This window comes from Vulpes vulpes, chromosome 6, assembly GCF_048418805.1.
Source record: "Vulpes vulpes isolate BD-2025 chromosome 6, VulVul3, whole genome shotgun sequence".
Lineage (NCBI taxonomy): Eukaryota > Metazoa > Chordata > Mammalia > Carnivora > Canidae > Vulpes > Vulpes vulpes.
The window spans coordinates 98,933,858-98,951,762 of NC_132785.1; the positions used below are offsets into that span (position 1 = coordinate 98,933,858).

The 17,905-nt window shown below is 35.9% G+C and overlaps 1 protein-coding gene across 8 annotated transcripts in view; it reads left to right on the forward strand.

Annotated features, from left to right (window-relative positions):
- SYNE2 (spectrin repeat containing nuclear envelope protein 2) overlaps positions 1-17,905 on the forward strand; it is a 321,249-nt gene that overhangs the window by 102,567 nt on the left and 200,777 nt on the right. For all 8 annotated transcript variants that reach the window (XM_072762565.1, XM_072762566.1, XM_072762568.1 and 5 more), the window contains 10 exons: positions 541-705; positions 1,318-1,430; positions 2,419-2,581; positions 4,310-4,388; positions 4,647-4,834; positions 6,507-6,671; positions 7,729-7,878; positions 9,625-9,795; positions 15,700-15,858; positions 16,161-16,334. In XM_072762565.1, coding sequence (XP_072618666.1) covers positions 541-705; positions 1,318-1,430; positions 2,419-2,581; positions 4,310-4,388; positions 4,647-4,834; positions 6,507-6,671; positions 7,729-7,878; positions 9,625-9,795; positions 15,700-15,858; positions 16,161-16,334 — 1,527 coding nt within the window. The remainder of the gene's footprint in view (positions 1-540; positions 706-1,317; positions 1,431-2,418; positions 2,582-4,309; positions 4,389-4,646; positions 4,835-6,506; positions 6,672-7,728; positions 7,879-9,624; positions 9,796-15,699; positions 15,859-16,160; positions 16,335-17,905) is intronic.

Below are 17,905 nucleotides of genomic sequence, written 5' to 3' on the forward strand. Positions count from 1 at the left end.
AACTGCTCCACTGTCCTCTGTGGTGTGCAACCACTGCATGTCCCTTCTCCATTCTAGAAGCCTTTTTATCTCTATCAGGTCTTAACACAACAGATTTTTAATAAATGTTTACTGAGTGAGTGAATGAATGAATAAATGACTGTGGGAGTGAGTTTTAATGGTGCTTAGTGGAGGAAAAATCCAGGTGGAAGGGACAGCAAGAGTGAACACCTTGGGAATGCAGTCAATGTTTGGGGAAATAAGTAGTTGGCATTTGTATGACTCATGTGCCTGTAGGGAGTGGTGGGAAGGCTGAGGTAGTAAGAGGTTGAAAGGTTTTATTTATTTATTGGGGGCAGGGTGCAGGAGGAGAGGGAGAGAATCCCAAGCAGACTCTGCTGAGTGAGGAGCCTGACCCTGGGCTCGATCTCATGACCCTGAGATGACCTGAGCCAAAACCAAGAGTCAGATGCTCAACCGACTGAGCAACCCAGGTGCCCCTGAAGAAGTAAGTAAACTTTAGAAGAGTGTCTACTGAAGCACATATTTTTGTTTTTTCAGATTAATGTGTGGAAAACAGAGCTGAATCATGCCTTGCCCTCACCACTGCATCAAATCGAAGCCTGGCTCCAGGAGATAGAGGGGCTTATAGATGAAGATTTGCCAGCTTCCCAGGATTACTGTGAAGCCATGGCTCTAATTCAAGAGAAAATGACTTTAATCAAGGTTGGAAAAGAAAAAAGAAACATGGAAAAAAATCCATGCTTTGTTAGGGACTGTTCTTGAGGAACACTTTGCCCTAGGGAGAAAGGAAGGAAATAGAGTGGGTATTTGAGGATGGTTTGGAATGATTCCCTTGGAGATTTTTGGGAGCCAGAGATACCTTTACTTTCTTCATGGGCATTGTGCCAGTTCAAGGTGGAAACAATAAGGTAGAATCTAGTAAGTTCTAAAGCAATTGTAAAGCCCAACCAAAGAAGAGGGAGGAGAATGGTTTACAATGTGAGAGATTGGGTTCTCACTAAAATGGAATTTGATATGTGACATTTATAGCATGTGAACCCACAAACGAATGGAAAAGAAATCCAAAAACAAAAGATTTTGATAATGCTTTTACCAAAGAGACTATAGTCTGCCTCTCTGTAAAATGAGCCAGTTTAATGCATTTTTGATGAATACTTATTTTCAAAGTTTTTGTGAAAAAAGTAAGGGCTTTATGATTTTTTTTTTTTTTTGGAAAAAGATGCAGTGCATGCCCAGAACAAATGAGATTAACAGATCCCCAATTACAATGTTTGGCAAGAAGTCTGGTTCATGTCATGCTAAATTTCTTTTCAGAATCTGATGGATAAATTTGATTGTAATTCGAATACTCTTCTGACATTTGAAAATAGAGATGAAGAACATTTGCCACTGGTACCACCTAAGAAATTGGAGGAAATGAAAGGACGGTTTGTAATGCTACCACTTCACAACTGTTGATACCATTCATGTTTGAGCACTAACATGAAGCTATAGGGATGAGAAAATTAGAGATTTTTAGATAATTTCTGACAAGTATGCTTTAAATCTTGATTAATAGTACCTTCTTCACATTTTATGTAACAGTAACATTATAACATGCTAACCATACTTCCTCTTTTATTGGATGGTAGGATATGGATGGTGGGAAAAAGTTCTGGACATGGAGTCCGAGCTCCGTACTGAATTTTGATGAAGTTACTTACTCATTTACAAATGAGCATGTATCCTCATTTGTACATATAGGATAATGATTATCACCCTGTTCATGTTTCACAAGGATACTGGGTGAAGTGGGAGGAGGTATCTGAAAGCACTTTGTAAATTCCAAAATACTATAAATATAGAGATTATTTAATTGCTGTTGTCCACATCATCTCTTTTCTCATCATTTGTAAGTAACTTATTAGAATAAGAGGGTGTTAGCCTTAATAATGAAAGCTGTTTTAATATGTAAATGTTTGAAATTATAGTTGCATTCAGTTATATGAAAGTTTACAAATGTAGTAAAATATTTTGGAGATTAACATTTATTGCAGGATTTTTTTCAGTAGGGGAATAGTTTCTCCAGAAAATGTTGTATTATATGTTTCCATCTCAGAAATAGTTATTTTATATTTAGCCACAATGTTTGTTTACTTTTTGTTAAAAAAAAAGGATTTGGGGCACCTGACTGCCTACTTGGTAGAACATGCGACTCCTGATCTCAAGGTCATGAGTTCAAGCCCCCATATTGGGTATTGTAGAGCTTACTTTAAACAAAACAAAACAAAACCAGAAGAAGATTTGAGTATACATCTGAGTTCCATGTGTTTAAAATAAAAAGCCAAAGACCCAATATTTTAGAAATGCCAAGCAGATTACTTGCATTTGGACAATACTATTAAGTTAAATTCTGAAACCTGCAATATTTTCCAGAATCAACAACATTTCGGGGAAAAAACTCATTCCACGTCTAGAATTTCATTACTATAAGTGCTCAGTTCTTGGTTTGATAGATGAAGTGAAATTAAAATTGGATGTTTGGAACGTCAAATATGGGAACAAAGCATCTGTGGAATTGTTGCTGGAAGACTGGCATGTAAGCTGCTTTATTTTGTGTCTTAGACAAGTATTCTGCATGTCTGGGAGCTGGGTTTGCATTCTTCCTTGGCACAATTTCCCTTCACCTTTTCAGATTTTGAGATGAATTTTCTTGGTAGCTTTCATTAGCTTAAAATTGCCTGGAGAACAGAATTACAGGTAGTCAAATAACAGACTTTGGGAGGAGTAAGAAAGAGAAAACAGCATTATTTATCTCAGCAGGAGAGAGTCAATTAGCCAGGCTAATTAACATAATAGTTAGGAAAAGTTTCAATGTTATTTCCATTAACAATTCCAACTTTCACTTACTGGATGTCTTGTTTAATATTTTTTCCCACTCAGATTCATAGTTTCATTCAAAAATTAATATATTTTTTAGAACATTTGGTCTTAGCCTTTCAAGTTGTAGGAGTGGGAAAGACAGTACCTTTAGTCTTGAGGCATTTTTTTGGAGAGAGGGTTTAGCTCTTGCAATTTATAGGGAAAAAATGTTGCAGTGATTTAAATATAAACATGTTCATTTGTAAATTAAAACAAAAGCATCCTAGAAATGTCATTTCTACAGTTAGGACTTATCATTCTTTCTATTTCCCTCTTTGGAATGAGAGGCCAAAAAGAAAAATCCCAAGATTTCGGTGCAAAATTGAAAAACAAGATGGCGAGCGATTTATTTACAATTAATGATTTTTATTTATTTATTTTTTATTTATGATAGTCACCCAAAGAGAGAGAGAGAGGCAGAGACACAGGCAGAGGGAGAAGCAGGCTCCATGCACCGGGAGCCCAACATGGGACTCGATCCCAGGACCCCAAGATCAGGCCCTGGGCCAAAGGCAGGCGCTAAACCACTGCGCCACCCAGGGATCCCACAATTAATGATTTAAACACTACATTCCTGGGGCACGTGGGTGGCTTAGTCAGTTAACCATCTGCCTTTGGCTGAGGTCATGATGGAGTCCCATGTTGGGCTGCCTGCTCGACGAGGAGCCTGCTTCTCCTCCCTGCTCGTGCTCTCTCTTGCTATATCTGATTCTCTCTTAAATAAACAAAAAAAATTTTTAAATGAACACTGTGCATTCCTGAATAGAAGGCATCATTTGAAATTAGACTAGATTTTGAATATCTTTCTTTCTTTGATTTTTCAGTTTTCCATTTAAATAATCATACCATTAGTGCCTAATAAGCGTAAAATAAATAGGAGCTTTTAATTAACTCTCTTTTTCCAAGGCAGAATTTGCTTGCATAGGACACATAATTTGACTATTGGTCGTTTCTCAAATGTTTTTGTGTGATGGATGGTATCTATTTACAACATACTCTAATATTGCTAATAAAAATTATTCAATATTAATAATATAAGAAGTAAGAGAAACTGATATAAATGATGCAATATTAATAAATGTGTGAAATAGGAGATTTTGAAAATTCTATACTTAACTTGCCTTTTCCCACAGGAGGAAAACCACTGTAGAACCGTATCACTGCAGTAAGATAATCTTTGTCAGGTCTCATACCTACATAGTATTCATACTTGTATTTCTATCTCCTAGGTCTTAACTGTCTTTCTCCATGAACTGCTCTTCTTTTCTACCCAAATATATAGTATTAAAACCGTAAAGAAATTTTGGTGCCTAAGTGCTTCATCAATATTTATGTCTTTATATAAATGTCTTTGCTCATTTTTAATAGTAAAACTGTCAATATATTTTTTCCTTTCCCCTCCCAGAAATTTATTGAAGAAAAAGAGTTCCTAGCTCAACTTGAATCTTCCTTTCAGAAATGTGAAGAAATCCATAAAAATTTAGGTAAAGCCATACAGTTATTTTTTGATGGAATCACTTAAAAGTAGCATTTTCCATTTCACTCTCTTTATACCTTAATGTTCTAGAAATTGGTTTTACATATGTGTTTTGTTTGGAAAATTCTTGCATTCACTTTTAATATTGTCGGAGTACATATTTATTTTACCACTGTCAATTAATACGCAAATATTTTTCTTAACAGTATTTTATTAATAATAAACTGTTTTCTGAGATTACTTTCTTGTTTTGTCACCATTATAGCTGGACAACATCAGGATATTAGTGAACAATATACAGCGGTGGAACATAACATTTGTATGTATAGAAAAAATATATATAATGTGAAATCCACTCTACAAAAAGTTCTGACATGTTGGGCTACTTATGTGGAAAATCTTCGCTTACTCAAGGCTTGTTTTGAGGAGACAAAGAAGGAACAGATGAAAGAGGTATTTTCATTTTCAGTCTACTGGTGCCTCCTCAATTTTACTTTCTTTTTTTCATTTTGTTTGGAGATCTTCATTTTCAATCCAAAAATGAGAGGCCAGGGAACAGTAAGCATGATTCGTAGCAAAATTCTTCAAGGTGTTGAAATGAGTTTAGTTTCTTTCTAATATAATTGCCAAAAGGAAGTTTTCTTCTGGTCACAGGTTTACACACACACACACACATGCACATGCACACACACAGAGTATAGCTTTTGAAAGATATATTGCTAAGTTCTTTGGAAAGAAATAAAAGACTGGGAGTATTTGATAGCTTATAGATAGGTAATAAAATAAATTGATATTTTAAATTTTATTTTTCCATTTGGGTGACTACCTTTCAGCTCTAAAATCTACTTGAGTTTCTAGAGGAAGAAAATGCAAAATAGCTCAGACCTATGTGGAGAGACATGGAAGAAATTTCAGTGTAATTCATGATTGTTTTCATTTGCTAGTCATGTAAAAATCGGTTTTATGATTATTCTCTGAGGTAGCTTTTCTTTTTTTCATTTGTTTTCCTCTGTTGCATATGGATATAGACAGCCTCTCAGATTAAACATTTTCCAAATAGAAGGTAAAGGTGCTCAGCTGAAAATGGGCTGTTTATATGAAAGTAAAATTTGTGTTAAGTATAGGAATGCAAAGAGCATACTTGAGGAATTAGTGAGTCATTCTTCCTGTCAGCTATAGTGATACTAGCAATCCAAATCTTTGACTTTCAACACTTCTTCTAAGATATTTTTTTTAAGTTTTTATTTAAATTTTAGTTGGTTAACATACTGTGTAATATTAGTTTCATTGGTACAATATAGTCATTCAACACTTTCATACAGCATCCAGTGCTAATGAAGACAAGTGCCTTCCTTAACCTCTCTCACCTATTTCCCCCATCTCCCAGGCCCTCTCCCCCTCTGGTCACCATCAATTTGTTCTCTATAGTTAAGAGTCTGTTTCTTGGTTTCTCTCTTTCTGTCCCTTAGCTCATTTGTTTTGTTTCTTAAATTCCACATATGAGTGAAATCATATGGTATTTGTCTTTCTCTGCCTGACTTATTTTGCTTAGCATAATACTATTTAGCTCCTTCCATTAAAGATCTTTTATGAAAATTCACATAACTGAGAAAAATAACACATTAAGCCTTGCAGTTCCCAAACTCTGTGCTCAGGTACTCTGAATTGCCAAAGAGGACTTTCAAGATAATTTAAATTTTGAGGGAGACACTGTATCAGTCTGTTGGATATCATGCAGCAAAAAACTACCAAGTGGTTTGGACCCACTTGAAAATGAGACCCATAAGATGAATCTTCTGTTCTAAGGAATCTATAAAAAAATTACTGAGACATTTAGGGCACCATGAACTAATAAATGCTTGAGAACCTTTGCTCTAAGTTCATTAGCCACTTAGAAAGAACATCAGATGCTTCCTAAAAGTTCAGGACCAGGAGTGATGACAGACAGCTGATGCCTGCCAATTAGTGATTAGGAATGAAGAACTAGTCCAACAAGGAAGGGAAGGGTTAGAATATCTGCAAAAACCTCATACTCATTTTTGCTGAGAATCAACCTTGGTAAAGATCTATTGTAGGTAATGGAAAGACGTTATGTCATTAAATGTGTTGCTTATATGTTGTGTAGGTTCCCTTTGAGACACTATCGCAATGGAATAGAGAACATACTACTTTAAATGAAGTGGGAAATTTCTTAATTCAAGTCAGTAATGATGAAGTTGGATCCTCCATTTCTAAAGAACTGAGAAGGCTGAATAAAAGATGGAGAAAATTTATTACAAAAACCCAACTTGTAAGTTTTTTTATTTTTGTTTATTGGTAACAGTTTCATTGAGATATAATTCCCATGCCATACAGTTCACTCATATAAAGTATGTGACTCAGTGGTGTTTAGTATATTCAGAGTTGGGCAGCCATCACCATCATTAATTTTAGAACACTTTTATCACCTACTAAAGAATCTCTGTACTCATTAGCAGTCACTTCCCACTTTCTCCCAGCCTTCCCAGTAGCCACTAATCTATTTCATGTCTCTGTAGATTTGCCTATTCTAGATATTTCATACAGATAGGATCATATAATATCTCGTCTTTCATTTCTTGTCTTTTTAAACTTAGGGTAATGTTTTCAAGGTTTTTTTTTTTTTAAATTTTATTTATTTATGATAGTCACAGAAAGAGAGAGAGAGAGGCAGAGACACAGGCAGAGGGAGAAGCAGGCTCCATGCACCGGGAGCCCAATGTGGGATTCGATCCCGGGTCTCCAGGATCGCGCCCTGGGCCAAAGGCAGGCGCCAAACCGCTGCACCACCCAGGGATCCCATGTTTTCAAGGTTTTTCTGTGTTGTAGCAGGTTTCAGTATTTCATTTCTTTTTATGGCAAATAATCTACTGTATGGATAACCAACATTTTATTTATTCAGTGATCACTTGATGCACAATGGCTTCTTTCCACCCTCTTAACTATTATGAATAATGCTGCTGTGAACATTTTTGTACAAGTTTTTGTGTGGACATTTCTAGTTGAAATTCATTTGCTATTATAGAACAACATAAGCATTTTTTGCCTACAGATTTCAAGCTCCTTGAGAACATACACTGAGCTTTATATAGCTTTTACATTTATAAAAAGCAGACTTTTAATAAATAATTTTTGAACTTCATTAAAATTTTCTATTTCTTAATAATAATTTGAAACTGAGGTATTTTATGGGAAGTGCTCATACTTTATAATGTTGTTACTAAGTGATAAATCCCAGAAATATATTGAATATATTATGTCCAATTGTTGATAATAATATATCTTTACATTAAAAAATATGGGCTTTAAATATTTGACTTTTTTTATAGGACATGAACCTGCCACTTATAAAAAAACAGGATCAGCCCAATTTTGACAATTATGAAAATACTCAGCTATCTAAAGAAGAAAAACCAACTGTTGATTTTTCAACAGATATGTCCATAGAACTTCCTGAAAATCATAATGAGAATATAAAGGTAAAATAGTCATACTTTATGTATTTTATTTGTCTATAGAAATAGCTGGGCTATTAAAAAATTTTTTAAAGATTTTATTTATTTATTTGATAGAGTGAGAGAGAGAGAGCATAAGCAGGGGCAGGAGCAAAGGGAGAGGAAGAAGCAGACTCCCCACTGAGCAAGAAGCCCAATGTGGGGCTTCATCACAGGACCCTGGGATCATGACCTGAGCCAAAGGCAGATATTTAACTGACTGAGCCACCTGGATGCCCCTGAAAAAAATTTTTTGAGTACATTCCACACCCAGCATGGAGCCCAATAAGGGGCTTGAACTCATGATCCTAAGATCAAGACCTGAGCTGAGGTATCCCTGGGTGGCTCAGCGGTTTAGCGCCTGCCTTCAGTACAGGGTGTGATTCTGGAGTCCTGGGATCAAGTCCCACATGAGGCTCCCTGCATAGAGCCTGCTTCTCCTTCTGTCTGTATCTCTACCCCTCTCTCTCTCTGTGTCTCTCATGAATAAATAAATAAAATCTTAAAAAAAAAACCTGAGCTGAAATCAAGAGTCAGATTCTTAACCAACTGAACCACTTAGGGGCCCCAACTTGGCTATTTTTCTTTTGATAAAACCATATTGTTGAAACAATGGTAAATGTAATTATTGGATAACATTCATAGTATGGTCATTTTCCACTAGAATGCTTTAGTGGATGCCTTCACGAAGGAGTCTTCAGGATTCAAGTCTGTGTCTCTCACTTGCTGAGGAGTTTCACAGACATGCAGAAGCAGTCAGGACTTCTTAGCTGTGGAAACAAAGTTGATGTTTTCTTCAGATGACTTTTGACTTGTGCTCAGGGATTGTCCAGCTTTGGTCTAGCCTCTGGCCTGTGTCTTGCTTCCTTTCTCTACAGTGGGGGACAATATAGTTTTTATTTCTTGTTTTGTTGGATAATTTGGAGGATGGCTTTAGATTATAGAGAAGACTATGGAACCAAAAAAATCATACACATGTAAGATATAATGCCTGTGATTTGGGAAATGTGCCTTCTTCTGAATAATAATGAATCCAACTTCACTTTATATAACTTTTCACTGGCTTTAGCCAGTTGCTGTGATGGAGTGCCAGTGTTTCCCACCATAAGGAGACCTGATCAGAGAAAAATCTTGAAAGATCTTAAGTTGTCCAATATGCTTTTAGAATATAAGAATGTAATAATGCAGAATACTATATTCCTTTAATACATTTAAGATATGAGCTGATTAACAACAACTTTAAGAATGTGTCTATTGTGTAAAGTGTAAAGATGTAGCATAACAACCTATGGGTTACTGAGGGATTATTAATAGGAAAAGGCTTAATTGTGTTGAAACTGGATTCTGAGTCTCTTAGTGATGTTTCGCAACTGCTGTTGCTCAGAGTTATATTTAATTAAATTGCATATGAGTTTTAGAAATAGCTATAAAGTCATTACCCTAATTTTCTAACCTTTAATCTTTTTATCTATGAAATGGAGATGAGAGTAACTAAATGATCGGAATGATGCCCTCATTAAGAAAATATCTGTGAACAAATGTTTTACTTTTTTAAGGTGATAAATATGATCATAAAGTGCTATTATCATTGTTCAAAAACTAGGTTTTAAGTTACTATGTTGAATTGGCAATATTCAGGAAAAAAGATTTAACTTTTTTTTTTTAACTGAAACTTATTTTATACTGTGACTGTTGCCATCTTCTTAGTGATAATTTTGAATGTTGTAACAGGCTGGGGAAGAACGTGAGAAAGAAAATGAATTCACAGGGCAACTCAAAGTGGCTGAAGAGGTTGAAAAACTCATCGGACAAATGGAAATCTGGGAGGCAGAAACCAAATCTCTTTTGGACATTCTGAGACGTCAAGAGGGTGTAGATGCCTCAGTGGAAGAATCTTTGCAGGTATGAGTGTAAAAGTATTAAAAGGATGTATTTCTTAGTTGTACACTTATGCATTAAGATAAATATAAGATTTTAAAGTAAATAGTAATAGGAGACACCTGTGGCACAGTCTGTTGAGTGTCTGACTCTTGATTTTGTCTCAGATCATGATCTCAGAGTCCTGGGATTGAGCCCCGTGTCAGGCTCTGCACTCAGTGGGAAGTCTGCTTGAGATTCTCCCTCCCTCTGCCCCTCCCCCTGCACACTCTCTCTATTTCTAAATAAATAATAAATAAGATCATAAAAAGATGTAGTAGGACTACTGCTTGATTTTCTTTGTTTAGAGGTTTAAAAATTGCATGAAGTGTCATCCCTGGATCATTTGCTGAGATTTTGCTTGAAGACTGAGGATAGATTAGGAGACCATTAATAAAACCTTATGAGTCTCAGTTCTTGAACTAATATTCCCCACTACAGAATGGAGATTAAAATATTCTCTTGTTTCCAGGGGCAGTGAGGATATGTCAGATAGGTCAGTGCAATGTGGGCATAAGAGATTATACAATCTATGCTTTGAAAGCTCACCCTTTGATTAAGCTACTTTTCCTTCCTTCCTTGATTTAGGGAGGGTGACGGATGTTGTTAAAACCTTTCTGTCTTTATTATTTGGCAATCCGACTCATTGAAAAGCAATGAGGCAAGAGTCTGTTTTAATATCATTCAGTTCTCCTGGGAAAGAAGTTACAATTGAGGTTTTTACTGAGTTCCAGCTCAGCTATAAAACTTATGGAGCATGTCATAAATTACAACAAGATGGAAAGTTCCTGGAATAAAGGAATATTTATGTATTTCTTTTAAGTCCAAACTTCTGAAAGGTGTATATATAGTATTTTGCATTCTCATGGTATATAAGAATGGTATTTTTATTGCTTTCAAAATATTATATAAACTTAACTGAGCCATCTGCCAGTGCTTTTATTTATTTCTATTTTTACCTTATTTTTATATTTATTTATTTGCTGTATCTGGAATTTATTTTAATGAAAGAAATGAGGAATGAGAAATTCAATATCTTAAAGAATTTCAAAACAAAAACAATGATCCCTCTTATAAACAGTGAAAATTAAAAAAAAACAGTGAAAATATAAACATACTGAAATATACTTATATTAACAAGGAATTAAGTAGATCTATATTAGAGCAAGATATATGGTGAAGTAAGAAATGCAAATTGCTGAGCAGTACAGGTGATATGATTTTTTAAAAATGTTTTTAAAACAGTTGCTTTTTAAAAAAAATTAAATTCTAGTTAGTTGACATACAGTTCAATATTAGTTTCAGGAGTAGAGTTCAGTGGTTCATCATTTACATTTAATACCAGTGCTCATTGTAACAAGTGCTCTCTCTAATACCCATCACCCATCTTGCCCATTCTCCACCCACCTTCTTCCATCAATGTTGTGTTTGTTCTCTGTAAAGAGTCTTCATAATATGTTTCCGTCCTCTCTCTTTTTTTTCCCTCTGAAATGGTCATCCATTTTGTTTCTGAAAGTCCACATATGAGTATAATCATGTATTTGTCTTTCTCTGATTGACTTATGTCACTTATTATAATACACTCTAGCTCCATCCACATTGTTGCAAATGGCAAGATTTCATTCTTTTTGATGACTGAGTAGTATTCTATTATATATCTATATCTGCACATATATATACACCACATCTTTTCTGTCCATTCATCAATTGATGGGCATTTGGGCTCGCCCCATAATTTGACTATTGTTGATAATACTGCTATAAACATCGGGGTGCATGTACTCCTTCAAATTGTGTATTTTTGTATCCTTTGGGTAAATACCTAGTAGTGCAATTGCTGGATCATAGGGAAATTCTATTTTCAGCTTTTTGTGGAACTTCCATACTATTTTCCAGAGTGGCTGCACCAGTTTGCATTCCCACCAACAGTGCAACAGGGTTACCCTTTCTCCACACCTCACCAACACCTGCTGTCTTCTGTGTTGTTAATTTTAGCCATTCTGACAGTTGCGACGTGGTATTTCATCACAGTTTTGATTTGTATTTCCCTGCTGATGAGTGATGTTGAGTATAAAATGGTTGCTTTTTGATTACATGATACTATATGTGGAAAACCCAAAAGACTCTACCCCAAAGTTGGTAGAACTCATATAGCAATTCAGCAATGTGACAGGATACAAAATCAATACGCAGAAATCAGTTGCATTTCTATACACTAACAATGAGACTGAAGAAAGAGAAATTAAGGAATCGATTCCATTTACAATTGCACCAAAAACTGTAAGATACCTAGGAATAAACATAGCCAAAGAGGCAAAGGATCTGTACTCTAAAATCTACATAGGGATGCCTGGGTGGCTCAGCAGTTGAGCATCTGCCTTTGACTCAGGGCATGATCCCAGGATCCTAGATTGAGTCCCACATTGGGCTCCTTGCAGCAAGCCTACTTCTCCCTCTGCCTGTGTCTCTGCCTCTCTTTCTCGGTGTCTCTCATGAATAAATAATAAAACCTTTTTTTTAAAAAAAAGAACTACAGAACACCTATGAAAAAATTGGGGAAAGCATAAAGAGATGGAAAAGCATTCATCCCATGCTCATGGATTGGAAGAACTATTGTTAAAATGTCTGTGCTAAAAAAAAAAAAAAAAAAAAAAATGTCTGTGCTACCCAGAGCAATCTACACATTCAACTCAATCCCTATCAAAATACCAGTGACATTTTTCACAGGGTTAGAACAAATAATCCTAACATCTGTATGGAACCAGAAAAGACCCCAAATAGCCAGACAATTCCTGGCTATTCCTCAGGGGCATCATAATGCCTGATTTCAAGCTATATTACAAAGCTGTGATCTCAAGACATCATGGTACTGGCACAAAGCAGACACATAGATCAATGGAACAGAATAGAGAACTCAGAAATGGGCCCTTAACTTTATGATCAACTCATCTTCGACAAAGCAGAAAAGAATATCCAGTGGAAAAAAGACAATCTCTTCAATAAATGGTGTTGGGAAAACTGGACAGCCACATGCAGAAGAATGAAACTAGACCATTCTCTTAAATCCATACACAAAGATAAACTCAAAATGGATCAAAGACCTAAATGTGAGATAGGAATCTATCAAAAATCCTAGAGGAGAACATAGGCAGCAATTTTTTTGACCTTAGCCACAGCAATTTCTTGAAAGACGTGTCTTTAAAGACAAAGGAAACAAAAGCAAAAATGAACCGTTGGGACTTCATCCAGATAAAAACCTTCTGCACAGTAAAGGAAACACTCAACAAGGTCAAAAGGCAATGTACAGAATGGGAGAAAATATTTGCAAATGACATATCAGATAAAGGGCTAGTATCCAAAAATCTATAAATAACTTATCAAACTCAATACCCAAAAAACAAACAATCCAGTCAAGAAATGGGTAGAAGACATGGACAGACATTTCTCCAAAGAAGACATGCAAATGGCCAACAGACACATGAAAACATGCTCCACATCACCTGTCATCAGGGAAATACAAATCAAAACCACAATGAGATACTACTTTACACCAATTAGAATGGCTAAAATTAACAAGACAGGAAACAACAAGTGTTGGTGAGGATGTGGAGAAAGGGGAGCCCTCTTACAGTGTTGGTGGGAATGCAAGCTAGTGCAGCCACTCTGGAAAATAGTGTGGAGTTTCCTCAAGAAGTTAAAAATAGAGCTACTCTATGACCCAGCAAGTGCACTACTGGGTATTTATCCCAAAGATACAGAGGAAGTGAAATGAAGGGGCATCTGCACCCCAATGTTGATAGTAGCAATGTCCACAATAACCAAACTGTGGTTAGAAGCCAAGTGTGGAAGGAGCTAAGTTGTCTTTTGACAGATGAATGGATAAAACACACACACACACACACACACACACACACACACACACACACAATGGAATATTACTCAGCCATCAAAAAGTATGAATACCTACCATTTACATTGATGTGGATGAAGCTGAAGGGTATTATGCTAAGTGAAATAAGTCAATTGGAGAAAGACAATTATCATATGGTTTCACTGATATGTCGAATATAAAAAATAGTGCAAGGGACCATAGGGTAAGGGGAGGAGACTGAATGTGGAAAAATCAGAGAAAAACACAAACCATGAGGGACTCTTAACTCTGGGGAACAAACTGAGGAATGCTGAAGGGGAGGAGGGGGTATGGGGTAACTGGGTGATGGACATTAAGGAGGGCACATGATGAGATGAGCAATGGGTGTTAGACACAACTGATTAATGATTGAAAACTACATCTGAAACTAATGAAGTACTATATGTTGGCAAGTTGAATTTACATCAATAAAAATAAATTAAAAGTTGCTTTTTTTATCCATAGAAAACTGTGCATCATTTAAATGTTCTACAATTAGTACATTCATTTATAATTTTAATTTTTTCTTTTTTAATTATAAAAATAACAAAAGCTCAAATAAAAAACTCAAGAATGGAAAGGTACAGACTGTAAAGAAAAAGCTTCTCTTCTTACCCATCATCACTGTGATTCCACTGCTCTAAGATAAATAAAATCAGCATTTACTTAGTTGATATCAAACAATGTAGTTTCTATTTTATTATACTCATACCAACAATAAATTGTAATTAAAATTTTTTTGCTGATTTGATAACTGCAAAGGGGCACCTTGTTATTATTTTAATTTGTAGTTATTTAATTACATGTAAAGTTGAACTATCTTTTTATGTATTAATCAGCCATTTGTTTCTGTGAATTATCTGTTCATGTGTTTTCTGAATTTTCTGTGGGATCTTAGATCTTCTCTTATTGAATTTATAAGCTCTTTGAGTCATGACACGTTTTCATTTATGTGGCAAGTATTGTTACCAAGTTGTTGACTTTTAAGTTGTTTATTTTACATAGAAAATTTTTATATTTATGTTCCTACTCTTATCCCTAAAAAGCCCCCTTCCTACCCATGAAAACTGAGAGTAGATCAGTTTTCATGGATAATTTCTTCTGTTTTGTAGTTAACTACTTTTTTTTTTTTTTTAAATTTATGATAGTCACACAGAGAGAGAGAGAGAGAGGCAGAGACACAGGCAGAGTGAGAAGCAGGCTCGATGCACCAGGAGCCTGACGTGGGATTCAATCCTGGGTCTCCAGGATCGCGCCCTGGGCCAAAGGCAGGCGCTAAACCGCTGCGCCACCCAGGGATCCCAGTTTCCTACTTTATATGTAACTTTCTGATCCATCTGAAATTTATTTTTAGTATGTTGTAGAAGCATGGTTCAAAAAGATTTCTTTTCCAATAGCCATTTTCTCCAGTAACACTTATTGAATTTCCTTCCAACTGATTTGACCTAGAACAACTTCATTTTAAGGTTTATTACTACCCTCTCAACTTATTTTCTGTCTATTGGCATTGTATTAATTACTTCTAGGCTTTAGTTTATTGAAGTACTTACTGTATACAGAATAATCTGCGCAAGACTATGTTTCTCAGAATCTGATTATACTAATATAAAGTTTCAAAATGAATTTTTATCTTATTATTTTTAAAAATATTTTTATTTATTTATATGAGAGTGAGAGAGAGAAAACATGAGTGAGGGGGAGGGGCAGAGGAAAAGGGAGAGCAGACTCCCCACTGATCAGGGAGCCGGATGCAGGGCTAGATCCAAGACACTGAGATAATGACCTGAATTGAAGGCAGACACTTAACTGACTGAGGCACCCAGGTACCTCCAAGATGAATTTTTAAAATAATATTTTGAAAGTACAAGTTTACCTCATTTTGGATGAATAATTAACTTTTTATGATTTCCTGATGAGATTAAGGATAATGTTTAACATATATTCAGAATATTTGTTATGGCCTCATTTTGTTTTAATAGCATCTTATTGCCAAAGGCTCTATGTACGAAGAGCTAGTCTCTAGAACCGAAGATACCTTACAAATGGATGTGCAAAATATTTCGAGCCAGGAGTCCTTGCAACATGTTCTCACAGTTGGGCTTCAGACAAAGATTCAAGAAGCTAAAGAGAAAGTTCAGGTCTCTTTTTAATATTTCCTATTTAGTGAATTAGTCTTTAAAACCGAGCGGTTTGTGGGAGGAGGGGGATGTGGGGGGAGGGATTGCCTTGGAGGTTGGAAATGTTTTGTAAAATATTACTTTTGTATTATACATATGTGTTTTAAATAATTTAGACTATATTAGAAATATTAATATAATAAATAGGATATTCTATGTCTAGCGGGAAAATGAGAGTTACTACTAAAAGAATATATTTATTATTTTATGACTTATTAAAAAGTTTGGCCAGGTGTTGAGAATTTTTTTTTTTGTCTTTGCAGATCAACATGGTAAAATTAATTGCAGTGTTAAAAAACTCAACTGATGCTTCACCAAACTTGGATGTTAGGCTGAGGGTGGAGGAATCACAGAAGGAACTTGAATCATATATGACAAGGGCTGAGCAATTACTTGGACAAAAAGAAAGCAGGAGTGGACTGATTTCAAAATACAAGGTGGGACTCTCAACCATCAAATGTAGGCTATTTGTTACTACTTACCTATCTCAATGGGGATCAAGATATTTTCATCACTGTAATTATACACAAAATTATCATAACTTTAAAAATTTTCCCAGTTTTATATGTTGTTCCCAGGAATTATTAAAAATATACATTAGCATGAAGAACTTTTTCTTTTTTTTTTTTTTTAAGATTTTATTTATTTATTCATGAGAGACACAGAGAGAAAGAGTCAAAGAAACAGGCAGAGAGAGAAGCAGGCTCCATGCAGGGAGCCCAGTGTGGGACTTGATCCTGGGACTCCAGGATCACACCCTGAGCCGAAGGCAGATGCTCAACTGCTGAGTCACCCAGGCACCCATGAAGAATTTTTTCAATTTAAATTTTATCATGGACCTACTGAATAGACTTAATGGTAGAGTGTCAAGAGCACAACTGATTCTAACATACTGAGCATGAATTTAATTTCTCTTGGGTTTTAAATTAGTAAAATGGGCATAATAATTCCAGCTGCTAAATTTGTTGTGAGACTTTATTTTTTTTTATTTTTTATTTTATTTATTTATGATAGTCGCAGAGAGAGAGAGAGAGAGAGACAGAGACACAGGCAGAGGGAGAAGCAGGCTCCATGCACCGGGAGCCTGACGTGGGATTCGATCCCGGGTCTCCAGGATTGCGCCCTGGGCCAAAGGCAGGCGCCAAACCGCTGCGCCACCCAGGGATCCCATGTTGTGAGACTTTAAATGAAAATAAAACAAATAAAGGGACTTGGAATAGGTAAAATTCTCTGAATGTAAAATAACACTTTTATTGTTAAAATGCTTTGATTGAAGTTCTTGGTGGATATATGCTTACGGGCAGATAAAGTTCCAATGATGTTGTTCTCTATGGAGACAGTTTCAGGTTGCTTTTTTCTGGTTTGATAGGCAGCTAAAGATGTGTGCACACCAGAGTCACTATTAATTAACACCATGAGAGGTGCTTGGGGGGGATATAAGTAAAAATAAGACAAGGTCTCTACCACTGGACACATCAGAGAGATAGAGTGATATGTGTCCTTTCGTTCATTAATTTATTCAACTTTTCCCATACTTACTGAACATTTAAAATGAGTTAGGTGGGATGCCTGGGTGGCTGAGTGGTCAGGCATCTGCCTTTGGCTCAGGTCGTGATCCTGGGGTCCTGGGATGGAGTCCTGCAGGGAGCCTGCTTCTCCCTCTGCCTGTCTCTGCCTTTCTCTGTGTGTCTCTCATAAATAAATAAATAAAATCTTTTGTAAAAACTTAAAAAATAAGATGAGTTAGGCATCTGGGGGCACCACCCTGACTCTTTAGAGAAGGAACCTCTTTATTCTCGTTGTGGCCTCCTTCACTTTTCTGGGCCTTAGTCCTCTTGTAGCTTTCTGGATTGTGAACCAGACCGGACCTGTTATTAGCCATCTCAACTCTGCTTTTCCCATGACCTCCAAGCCTGATCTATGCTGTTTGCATGTTGCTAGTCACCACCTTTGACAAGTTACCGTTTTGTTTTTTTACTACTCTATTCCCAGGTTGCTGAGAGCTAAA